This window comes from Somniosus microcephalus, chromosome 6 (assembly GCF_052327205.1).
Source record: "Somniosus microcephalus isolate GS21.2 chromosome 6, FLI_Smic_1.0, whole genome shotgun sequence".
NCBI lineage: Eukaryota > Metazoa > Chordata > Chondrichthyes > Squaliformes > Somniosidae > Somniosus > Somniosus microcephalus.
In genome coordinates this window covers 36,062,324-36,075,412 of record NC_140992.1, presented here as the reverse complement: position 1 = coordinate 36,075,412, position 13,089 = coordinate 36,062,324, and the positions used below count along the sequence as shown (strand labels likewise).

At 38.9% G+C, this 13,089-nt stretch overlaps 1 protein-coding gene across 25 annotated transcripts in view; it reads right to left on the bottom strand.

Annotated features, from left to right (window-relative positions):
- LOC147115607 (disks large homolog 1) overlaps window positions 1-13,089 on the bottom strand; it is a 439,472-nt gene that overhangs the window by 167,278 nt on the left and 259,105 nt on the right. For 16 of the 25 annotated variants that reach the window (XR_015078647.1, XM_085989989.1, XM_085989992.1 and 13 more), the window contains 2 exons: window positions 10,926-11,024; window positions 7,238-7,291 (listed from right to left, as the gene is read on the bottom strand). Coding sequence is in view for 24 of the 25 variants with exons in the window: in XM_085989989.1 (XP_085846115.1) it covers window positions 7,238-7,291; window positions 10,926-11,024 (153 nt within the window). In the remaining variant the exon portion in view is untranslated. The remainder of the gene's footprint in view (window positions 1-7,237; window positions 7,292-10,925; window positions 11,025-13,089) is intronic. The other 9 variants (XM_085989999.1, XM_085990014.1, XM_085990006.1 and 6 more) reach the window with 2 other exon arrangements.

The following is a 13,089-nucleotide window of genomic DNA, read 5'->3' as shown; positions in this document are numbered from 1 at the left end:
CACTGTGACCTAATTACTTTTAACTTAAATCAGAAGCAGCTGCAAAAAAGAAATTCTGCATATTACTATAATAATGTACCAGTAGCCACCTGGTAAACTTACTCTTATGGTATTGTACAATACAACATTTATTAATGCTGGCTACGCTGCAACTGGATAAGCTCTTTCCATCACAGCAAAGAAATTGACACTTGCAGACAACACAATTGGTTAAGGGATAAACCAGTGTTAAGTGGTCTACCAATAAATTACAGCGTGTGGAATCCAAAGAAATGAGGAAAGAACAAAAAAGGGAGCAGAAATAAAAATCACGAAAAAAGGATGTCTTTTGTGAAACTGACTGGTTGGTAGGGAGTTTAACACAGTTAGAACAACAGGATTGCCATGCTGATGGATGGGCAGTGGAAAGATATGGAGCAAAACCAATTTTCAAACAAATTGCATTATCGGCTCAGGGAAGTAATGACTATTTCTCCATTAGTATTGAGAAGTTTCCAGAGTGTTAGGTGGGGGCACTGCAGATTTGCCTCTATCGGGTGGAAACAGCATCTCAGCCAGCTCTGGCTTTAGTGGCAGGTTGATGATGTCATCAGTTGATGGTAAAATGATAAATGGTTAGTCCAGAGGCTTTGATGCCACATAACAGTTGTGGAGCTCTTGCAGTTCCTACTGGAACCACCTAATGGAGCTTGTGTAGGAATTCTCCCTCCCCATCATATCTGGTATTCCTACACTGACTATTCTTGAACATGATCACCGTAGGAAATTATGGGGATGTAAACCTGTTTTTCAATATTCCATAAAACAGCATATTGGTCATTTTAATGCTGTACAACATCACTCTGTAAAGAAACTTGGCTTTTGATTAGCTGGATAATTGCATATAACCAACATTACAAAGCATCACTGAGAGCCACTTTTAGCTAATGAATCAATAGTAGTGCAGTGTTTAGTATTTCACTAAACAGGCTCCAGAGAGAATTTGAGAGCCAGTTTAAATCAGTCCTTTTATATCTGAATTATTCAGCAGTACAAACTAACAATGGAATTTAGAAACAACTTGGCCTGAGCTAACGGCAACTGACCCAAAATCCCAGTGTTGAGTATACTTAAGCCATTCAGAGAGAAATGATGGGAGAGCCTCATTTCAGTGTTCAACTTGATATTTTCTGTATGGTGCACAGAACACAGTGAAGCATATCAAAAAACACTTACTTTATTCAGCACTACTTGACAGTAGACCCCTTTAAGATTCACAATATCCAGCCACTGTATTTTTTAAAGTGGATTTGATTGGATAGTTGAGATGGTCATAATCAGATACCATTTAACCTTTTTAAGCATTCTCTCAGATGCAAACACCACATTGCAAATAAGAAATTTACTTTTCTCAGATGAAATGCTTCAGAAGATTATTTAAAAAAAATTATATCTACGCATGCCACATACGGAAAGAATTCGTGGTGTCTGCTACCATCTGAAGTGTCAGGAAAATTAAAATGAGGACAGAAGCTTTCACTGATACTTTGAAGAGAAAAAAGAAACTGATTGATTGAGAGTTTTATACGTCTCTCCTTACAATGACATGTGCAGTGAATTAGAAACAGATCTCCTGCCTGGTCTCTCACAGTGGAATGGGATACTTTAGATAGGGAAGTAGGCAAATTAATTTAAACAGTTGAATAGAGAAAGGGCCGCTCCCAGCAGAATTCACATTGCTGTCAATCATGTACTTGTAGATAAGGAATCTAGATAATAGAAATCACACTGGGCTGGATTTTGCGGAAGAACTAACGGTGAGGCTAAAAGTGCTCACCGTTATTAAAGTGTAAATCGGTCAGCAACTTCCGTAGACTGCACATGCTCAGTTAAACGTGGAAATCAGCAAGTTGCTGTCCGAGTTGCCTTACTCCTCCAGAAGCTTAGCTCTACTGGTATCTCACCAAGAGAATCAGCACTGAAATACATGGAACATTGTGAAGTTGCTGTACTTACTGGATGTATACCCAGTAAACTCGCCAGAAAAAGTTAGGGCTTGTCCATTCCAGTGCAAGTACATTTTTAACGTCGTCATACGTCTTAATTACAGCCAAACAACCTCCCTGGTACTGAAAATTAACTTTTACAAGTGTGGAGTCTCATTCATTCAGCTTTGAATTATTGTTCGAGATTTTAAAACAGAAAAAAATTAAACAAAAATGTTACTTTTTCTTTGTCTCTCATCTCTCTCTCAATCCTATCTTTCTTTCCCTCTCTATTTTGCTTTCTGTACATAATTTGGCATTTAATTAAATATTCTAACTGTCGCTTGCTGGTTCGGACTCTGCTGCTCAGTAATGATTCTTCAATCCGATTGGTTAATGAGATACACAGTCGCTTGCACTGTGCACACAGGTACTAGATCCCCTGTAGAGGGCGCTGTGCCAAAATGGCTTTCTAATTACAGCAAGCTCTTAACTTGGCTGCTCTCCAACAGATAAATTAATGAACAAAAACCCTCATGACAACGCCACACTCCTGCTTTTCTTATTTGATCATTTAGTTTCTTATCGTGCTAAGTCTGTTGCCCTGGATTTAGTGCTACAGGTATTTGGTAAAGAAAAAAAATTGAAAATTGCTTGAAGTTTTTCCCTCAAGTTTTATATTTTTATATGCAAAGATTTATTAATTTTGATTTCTCAGATTGTGGGCGACGCTGGCATTTATTGCCCATCCCTAGCTGCCCTGAGATTATGATGGGTCGCCTTCTCAAAATTTCACAGCAATTGTATTTGTGCAAGTGCGGTACATGAGGGAAATGTTTATCAAACTGCAGTGACTAAGGAAAATGCTATAAAAATCAATGGTTCTATGATTCTATTATGCTGTACTGTATGATTAAAGTCACTTTACTGGAACAGCAGTTCACACACTGTACAACGATGCTTACTGAAATATACACACACCTTTGGGTAAAGAATTAATCACTCCCCATTCTCCACTGGGTGAAAACCTAAACTATTAAAAATTAAACTGGCATGGCTGGCATTGATTGCCCATCCCTAGTTGCCCCGAGAAGGTAGTGGTAGGCTACCTTCTTGTGCAAACGTTACTGAACAAAACCAAATTTATTAGATACTCAAGTTAAACCTGTGGGTTTTTTAAAAACACTATTAAATAGTAAAAATTCTCTTGTTTTCTAAAAACTTTCAGACAACCTTTAAGTTTAAAAAAAAAAAATACACCCCATCAGGGAACTCACACAAGGGTAAATTATTGAGGGGGGGGGGATGAAGAGGTAGGATGGAGTTCATTTGAAATGGGTGGGGGGCTAAAAGGTTGCGTCAGAATGTAGAAAGTACCATTGGGAGATATTTAAATTAGTTAAGAAAGGGGGTACCATAGCTCATACTATGTGTCGTCACACCAGAACTGCAGGCTAACGGTTTACTTAGAGTGAACCATAAAAGGCATGCACATAATTCCTTGAAATTTTTTTTCATTAATGCTCAAATATTAGAAATAAAATGCTGCAACTACAGGCATACACTAAAGGATCTAGATATTATAGGCATCTCAAAGTTGGGTGGATTGGAAAGATGGTTGAAAGCATACAAGGACTCAAACTATAGGTTGGATGACAAGGGATGGGGGTGTAGATTTATTAGTAAAAGAGGACATAACTGAGACATAGGCAAAGAGTACTGGTCAACAGAAAGGAGCTGAAATGGCTTGGGTGGAGCTGGCCCAAAGTCAATACTCATCACATGTTATAGGTTTCCAGGGCAACAGATTTAGCACGATAAGAAACTAGGTGATCAAATAAGAAAAGCAGGAGTGTAGTGTTGTCATGAGGGTTTTTAACTATTTGTTCATTAATTTATCTGCTGGAGAGCAGCCAAGTTAAGAGGGGTCAAGAGTGAAGTATTTGTTGACAATGTCAATGATTGCTTCCTTATTCAACATGTTCGGGAGACTATGTTCGGGAGACTAGAGAGAGGACAGCTCATTAGATTTAATTTCTAATAATAATCCTGATGCTATCCAATCACCATGTGGCTGAGCATCTGGTTTCAATTTTACAATTAGAACTAATTTCCTAATCCAGCTAAAACTACTTTTACGGTAGCTGTGTATAATGCCGAGTGAATCTCTCACATTTGCCACAATGTTACATCCAGTTTCAGAGCTGCATTCATACAAGTCTGATAGGTCACTTCCGTGTTGGTACATGATGTGTGGGGCCAAATAAATTAGAAAAAATGGAGGAAGTATCAACAAAATGAATGATATCTGGAAGACAGCCATTTTAACAACATCTGCAAAATGTGCACAAACACAAGCAGACACAAATCAACAAGGAGAGATTTTAGGGAGAAGATCAAGAAAGTTATTAGAGAATGACATTTAGGATGGAAAGACACTGCACAGATTTTTCGTAGTTTGCTCCAAGCACCATTCCAGTAAATTGATTTCCAGCATGGGACCTTGGTGCTTATTATGGGAGAAGTCAAATCTCAGGGCAGCTTCCATCAGCCAAGCCCTTTCCTCATCTTGGAAGACTACTAATCTTCATACATCCAAGATTAGCCAAAACAGGTCAATGCAACTAATTAATTTCTAGCCACCTACATCAAGCCCTGGAGTAATAGGGCAGTCTGTGTCATTCACCATTGTGTTTGTCTAGAACTAAAAAGGTGGCTCAATCTGAGTAACTCACCTCCTTGAGACAGCTAAGTGGCAGCCTGGGCCATGGGTTTCTCCACTGAAGAGATCAGTTTTACTTCCTTGCCCTAATCTATGGGATGTGCACTGCCTATTCACTTTCTGCCACTCTATTCTGTACTTGAGCTCAGAACTGACAAAGGCCTCATCAACTTGGGATTTTAATTCAATCATTTTGTTTGGGAGCCAAGTGCACAACTGCTCAAACTACTAAGCGGCCAACATTCACGTTTCCAGCCATCCTGATACCAACTGTTAAAAGGAACAAAAACAAAGAAATAAAGACAACTGCAATTACTAGATATTAACATTAGTTTAACATTAAATTGCAAGGAAATAAATGACAATTCCCTTATTGTAAGATTGATGGTGGTTAAAAAAAAATTGGGGGTTGAGAATTACCCAAGGAACTAGTGAGAATGAGTGGAAATGGCAAAAATCCATATCAAATGGGTGTCTTTCGCTGGATGCAGAGATACACACCATCATACAAGGTATGTCCACTATACAAGATGTGTGACAGCTGATAAGTTTTAAAAAAATATATATTGCATGGCACAACAGCAACTTGCATTCATATAGCACCTTTCACGTAGTAAAGCGTCCCAAGGTGCTTACAACAGGATGTAGCCGAGCACAACTGTACGAGGACAGATGTCTGGTTATATCGACAAGTAGTGATTGCTGGAAAATGGGAAAACTTGTAGAAACTGTAATAATACTGTCCATGAGAGAATAGTGTGTAGCTTTGCTGCTGGTATTCCAAGTTAATGTTGAAATGCATCAAATTATTAAGAGCAATAGGCAGCTGTCAATGGGTAATTAAATTGAGGTGCTCAGATGACCAACCCATAAGAATAAAATCCTGTTTGCGGTTTAAAAAATATTCTAACATTTGACTTTTATGAAGACATTAAAGACAGCATCATTTGGAAGAAGGGTAGTAATAAAAATGACAACATAGAATCTGAGGATACATGGCACAAAATAGCTGGCAGATTCCCAAGAATAAAATTATTCACCATACAGAATACAGACATTATTAGCTGTGGCATATAGCATATTCTTACTGTAGCGGTTAGAAAGGGTAGAATTGAAATAAAATTCAAAAAGACTGCAAAAAGTTTCCTTTGACAGTTTATGCTAAGTCATCCAATTAGATACTGTTGAAAAAGCTTTCATAGAATGAGATCAGGCCAGCACTCCATAGATGTCATAAAAAATGGGTTTCACAAAAGAGGGGTTAAAAAAAAAATGTTTGCCAGTAGATATTCTGGCTTTAAGCCAGGTAGCCCAAAGGACTGAAACTGCTTGGAGAATTTCCCTAAAGTAATCTGCTTTGCAAATGCATCAAGCTCCAAGGAATCTAACCGTCAAAGAGGTGATTACTGTGAAATTTGCCATACCATCTATTGGAAAGCGGCAGCAAAAATAAGCACCCGTTCACAGATGACAATTCCTACTTTAAGTAACACTCAAGCTGCTTTTATTGCAGCAGGAGCAATTTAATGTGATTGTTTTTTTTATCTGGAAGAGGATATTATTCACCTGTGGAAAAAACTTGGTGGCTGGAGAGGCAGATACAGCTCTTCAACTTGAGAAGCACACCGTTATCTCCGTAACGTCGCCCTACTCTGCCCTTGCCTCAGCTCATCCGCTGCCGACATCCTCATCCATTCCTGTTACCTCTAGACTGGACTGTTCCAATGCTCTCCTGGCCGGCCTCGCACTTTATGCCCTCTGCACACGGTCATCCAGAATTCTGCTGCCCGTGTCCTAACTCGCATCAAGTCCCGTTCACCCATCAACCCTGTGCTCTCTCACCTACATTGGCTCCCGGTTAAGCAATGCCTCGATTTAAAATCTCATCCTTGTTTTCAAATCCCTCCATGGCCTCGCCCCTCCCTATCTCTAATCTCCTCCAGCCCTACACCCCTCATATCTGCGCTCTTCCAATTCTGGCCTCTTGAGCAACCCTGATTTTAATTGCTCCACCATGGGCGCCGTGCCTTCAACTACCAAGGGAGAATTCCCTTCCTGAACCTCTCCGCCTCTCTACCCTCCTTAAAACCTACCTCTTTTCTGCCCTAATATCTCATGTAGCTCGGTGTCAAATTTAGTTTGCCAACGCTCCTGTGAAGCGCCTTGGGACGTTTTACTACGTTAAAGGCGCCATATAAATGCAAGTCTTTGTTGTAAAATGAAGCTACTCCCCATCTGCATCCTAAATCAACAATGTATGGAAATTAAACATCAAAGCCATAGCACTGCCAGCTGATAAAGCCACTGTTTTGCAATGAAAACTGCTGGCTTCATCAATTGTGAACTTTAACTGAAAATGTTGACCACTAGAGATGGATTTTGATAGTTTGTACAAGAGTTTTCCTGCTCATGGAACAGCAAGAATGTGTCTGTATCTCAAAATATACACTGGCCTGTGTGCTGCTGAAGGCCTGCTCATTTTTCAACTCCAATTTTTTAATATTAATTTTCACATACAAGAAGCAAAATTGAAAATCTGAATATGACTTACGTAAGGCTGAGACTCCAAACTATCCGTATTCACCACAACTGGGGGTGGATTAGCCTTTAAAGAATGAACAAGAAGGCACAGTTAAAATATGTTTGAAATGCAAATAACCTATTTCAATTTATAAAACCCGAAATGTAATATTGCATCGGTTTCAGCCATATTCTCTCAATCAAACGTGGCTGAAATAATTGTGAATTACAACATAATCCTGCCATTTCTAGCTAGGAAATTGTTTGAAAGAAAACAGTGCTTCGGTTTATACAATGTGAATCTCTAGCTTTTTCCTGTTTAAATTGGAATTCTGCTCCGAATTTGATTCAAAGTGAACATAGCACTTTGGTGTACTAGTGCTCCGTGGCTTGTTAGGATATGGGTTTAAAAACACATAGAAGTCACAACACAGATACCTGTCCGTGTCAGCGTTCTCGCTCCATATGAGCAAATAGTTTTAATCACATTTATCCACTGTGTTCCCATCTCCCTTCAACCTCTATTCCTTCATCCACCTATCCAGTCTCATCTTGAATGTTGACACAGTTTCTGCTTCAACTACTAACCTTGGTAGTGAATTCCACAGCCCGACATGTCTCTGTGTGAGGAAGTTTCTCCTACCCTCTGTTCTAACTCTTACATTTACTCTTTGATCTATGGACCCTCATTCTTGACCGCTCAAACACTGGAAACAGTCTGCTTCTACCTATCTATCCTGATTTTTAAAATAATTATATCGCCCCATAATCTGCATTGTTCTAATGAAAAAAGACCGAAACTTTTCAAGTCTATCTTCATTTTTGTATTTCCTCATACCAGGCAGCATCCTCATGAATTTGCACTGCACCCTCTCTAAAGCCTCAATATCCTTCCTATAGTAAGGAGCCCCATGCTACACACAGTGCTTGGAGAACAAGGTTTTATGTCGACTCATCATTGCCTCTTAGTTTTTATATTTTATACCTCAATAAAACCTATATTTTTTTTTATTTTTTTTTACAGCTTTATCAACCCGAGGTGCAGCATTGAATGCTCTCTGAACATGTCCTCCCAAATCTCCCATCTCTTTCACAGCACCAGAGCAGAATTATTCTTACTTTGTTTTAACCAAAATGCATCACTGCACACTTACTGACATTGAATTCTATCTGCCACTGTTTAGCCCATTCACCCATTTTAATATTCTTTTGCCGTTTCCTTTTGTCTTAAAATTACTTCATCTTTTGGTATCTGCAAATTTTGACACCACGCCCTCTAGATCGATATCCAAATCATTGATATGTGCAGGGAACAGAAGTGGCCCCAGAATGGTTGGCCATTTAAGACTGAGATGAGGAATTTCTTCACTCAGAGGGTTGTGAATCTTCAGAATTCTCTACCCCAAAGGGCTATGGATGCTGAATCGTTGAGTATGTACAAGGGTGAGCTAGATAAGATTTTTGGCCTCTAGGTGCATCAAGCGATATGGAGATCAGGCAGGAAAGTGGAGTTGAGGTCAAAGATTGGCCATGATCTTACTGAATGGCGGAGCAGGCTCAAAGGGCCGCATGAACTACTCCTGCTCCTAATTCTTATGTTGTTAAAAATTTTGTCTACTGCTGATGTTAACCTAACTGGATTTAAACTGGATTCGAGCAGAGTCCGTCAAGGGAAGCAAAGCGCTTTTTCAGAGGGATGGATGTAGAAGAGGGCAAGTAAACTTTGCACAATTCCTAAAAGCTGTTGAGAGATCACAAAAGGCAGAGGCTAGGGAGTAAATCACCCATCTGCCCTCTCAATATGAGAATATTGTGTGAGATGCAAGAGGGGTAGTATAGTGAAAACACAAACTCCTTGGATTGACACATCCCTGTTGAAAAATTCAATATAAATAATTCACCCATGGAACCTTCTGAAGATATAAAGAATGTATTTTCATTTATCTGTTCTTTCATTTTGAGAAATGGGAATTTTTGTGCATTAATAATTCAGTTAAATCGTCTTTGTTCCACCTATCTGGGCCAAATGTAATTAATATTTATAACCAATGCATTTACTCGTTAGAATACTGCAAAAGTTATTGCAGTAAAGTTCCTCCTCCAGTATCTGAAAAAAAGGACAAAACTGTTTGATCGGTTTAGGAAAGAGTCCATTTGAAGATGATATTTTTAGAACTCCTAATATTCTGCAAAAATTTTTTAAATCAATATTTATTAACCAGATAAAAACAAATAACTAAATGCTGTAACTCAGCAGAAATTGTGCCAATTCAACTATTGAAGTGAAACCTTGCTGAGAGTTTTACCAAGATGGCTTTTTGAGTTCTGTTACATAGTCAGGAACTGATGCTGCTTGCATGGGCAAGAAAGCAGTCAAGCATTAGCACACGAGTAAAATGGAAATAGTCAACCCAAATTTGATTTCATGATCACCTGCATGAGAAATTACATTCTTATCCAGAAAAGGGGGAGAGTAAATGTTTAAACATTCCAATCCTTTTGGCATGCATAGTAAGAGAATCAAGGAGCTAAAGATTTTAAAATGTCAAACTTAAATGTAAAGAAAATGAAAGTAATTTTCCCTTTTAAGTGGCGCTCTACTTATTTTAGGTTGCAAAGTGCCATCAACAACTGTGCGATTTGAATGCCAGATGCTCATTTGAATCACGGGTATCCAAGCTTTTGTCCTCATGGACCACATTCATGGAGCCCTGGGAGTCCCGTATCCAGCTTAAATCTTGGTTCCTGTTAATTTGCATATATATCAAGTTTCTGGTACTAATGGTTCTTGCCGTTGTAATGTCGATTTTATCCAACGAGGCAAAAGGGGCTAGAAACAACCCTTTCCAAACTTCCAGGCCCATGAAATTCAAACAGGACAAATCAGCAAATTCAAAACCTAAGTGCAATTAGACTGAACTGCCTGAGCTTCAAAGGACAGATTGCTAGGGCATGGGAGTTGCATCTGACTCTAGGGCTGCAGAGTTAAGTCACCCTTGACTTGAATCATTTATATTAGAACTATACGAGTCTGAGGGGAACAGGCCATGGAGTTACGATATATCTGCACACCTCCACTTTCTAAGATTCGATTTCAACAGCATGGGCACTCGATATTTTTTTTTGGTCGGACTCCCAGCAAATTTGCTCAAGGGTCTCAAATGCTTGTTTACATCTTTGCCTTCTCTATATTCTGTGACACTGGTCTGATTTGTGCAAACATTTATGCTTTCCCATCGCACAGATTTAATTTGCACATTTTCAATTGATGTTCAAATAAAACTTCAACAGAACCAGACTTTGCTTGTTGCTGTGGCCAAACTAGTCTTTCTGTGACACCTTTGCCTCTGATCATATTCCTGAGGTGGGCAGCCAGAACCATTGAGCAAAGTAGGTTTTCAACTGAGATTTTCATAAACTCTGGACGCCAAGCACAATTAGTGAGATCATTAATAGTTTCAATGTAATCATTAGAACAAAAGGGCCAGACAACCAGCAGGCCAATACTCTGGAGCGAAACAGTGAACGGTTTAACTCCAGATTGGTGCAGTTATACTTTGAATCAAAGTTGACATGTCTCCTTGGTTCCATTTGCTCACCACAGGTACCCAGTGATCTACAGAATAACATTATACAAGATTAAACAATGCACAAAATAAATTTTGAATATACAGCAACAAAATCAAAACATTCAAAAGAAAAAGAAAAAGGAACAAAACCTGTTGACTGTCAGACGAGAAGACACTGGCATCAGCAGGGACTGGCATAACAGGGATCACAGGGATTACAGGAGTAGAGGGAGGAGTAGCCTCTATCTGCTAAACAATAGCAAGGGATCAAATTTCAAGGCACACAACTGCATAGCAAAACATTTGCGCAAATCTAACTGAGTACAATAAGCATATACCAAAATCGTACTGCCTAATGGCAAACTCAATAAAAAAAAAAGTAGAGAAAACACCTGACAAGATCTTGCGGGGTTTTTTTGAGGAGGAAAAGGGAGGAGAAAAAATGAAATGCCAACCAAGATCAAATTGTGGAACATCCAAGTTAAACTGGTCAGTTCCCCCTTACAGTTCAAATAGATACTACCAAAATCCATAAGAAAATCACAAACTTCTCCCAACCAGCTCCACTCAACTCCCAAAGGTATAAATGCATACACCTGCAAGATTTTGCACAAATACAGTACAGCTTCTGAAATACAATATGAAATATATATCCATAATATCCCAGAGTGAAACTGTGATCTAAAGCAATGAGATTTTATGAATCTTATTGCATTCAAGGTGGGTGGGTAGAAAACATTCTTTATATTTGAATATTAACCAATTTAATCTAATCAGCTTTCAAATGCAATTAAAATCAAACTATTTTAACATTATTGGACAGTAGAAAACAATTTCCTCTGTGATGCATGTTCAATTTCAAAGATTAGATAATTAGTTTAAGTTAGGTTAGTGATTAAAGTTGAGGTTTTAAAAGCTTGAAACGTCAATAGAACAATACCTTTGTAAAAAATTAACATTCGTTATAAATATCTATGCTGCCCGGGAGGGACAGTGTTTGAAGAGGGCATCAATGTAAACTTCAAACTGGATGTGGAAAATGTGTGAACTCGGGCAAGATATTTGATCGACATTAATATCCACAAAAATGCATTATTTGTGCAGTACTTGTGCTCTTACACCGAATGTGGCTACTGCTTCTATAATAGAGCAATGACTTCAACAGCGAGGCAACAGAAACTCTCCCATCTGGTCCTACTGTTTACTCGGTGGTAATTTTTCAATTAGCTTTAGATTGCAGGAAACATGCCCCCATTTGTGAATCTTCCTTATGGTGTTTCTTATTGTCTCTTTAGTCTTCAAACTTAACACTCTGGTATGTGATGCAAGTTCTGTGGGTTTGAAGAGGGAAAACAAGGAGGAAGAGCAAGAAAGGGTGGGAAGAAGGAGCAACAGAAAGTGGGTCTTAAAATTAAACCTTGAATCAGTTGTGCAGTTGATTTTTTAAAAAGCATCGAAAAGACTTGACCCTCTTTAAAAACAGATATTCTAATCCAGATAGGAGTGTTATGACCAGCATACATCACAGCAACATTTTGATTTCAATCAGTAATTTAGTTTGATGAGTGTTGCGTTCAGCATCTAGTGCTCCCGAAACATTTTAGAACACAGCAGCACAAGAAGTGTCTGAATATATTGGCTGCAATTATCTCAATATGTGGGGGCTGACACTAGGGAATTGCACAAGTATAATACAATAAATATTTATTTCAAAAATATTTACTCCCACGTGAAATATCCAATGCAATGAACTTTGAATATTTTTTCCTCAAATGGAATCAGTGGATATTTGGCTTCAATCAAGCAAGAAAGAATGTTGCATTTATATAGTGCCTTATCGACATATACAGGAAACTTTGGTTTATCCAGAGGTTAACTGTCCGGAATGCTCGAGCCACCAGCAAAAATCAGGAGCCGTTTCGTTAGGTTTTTTTCCTTTTTGTTGCTTTTTTTTCCCCACCAGTCAGGCTCTGCAAGGTCTCGCTGAAGCTGTTGCTAAGCTACAGAGACGCTTGCAAGGTACGGCCGACTGTTTAGAAGCACAGGGTTTGTTGCCAGATACGGAGCTCAAAATCTCCTTATGTTTCAACATTAGCGCTGGTTTGTCCAGCAGTTTTGATGGGACGGCAACAGCTCGGTCTCGTAGGTGCCGGATAGCACAAAGTTTCCTGTAGAAACATAGAAGATAGGAGCAGGAGTAGGCCATTCAGCCCCTCGAGACTGCTCCACCATTCAATGCGATCATGGCTGATCATCCAATTTCAGTACACGGTCCCTGCTTTCTCCCCATAACCCTGGATCCCTTTAGCCTTAA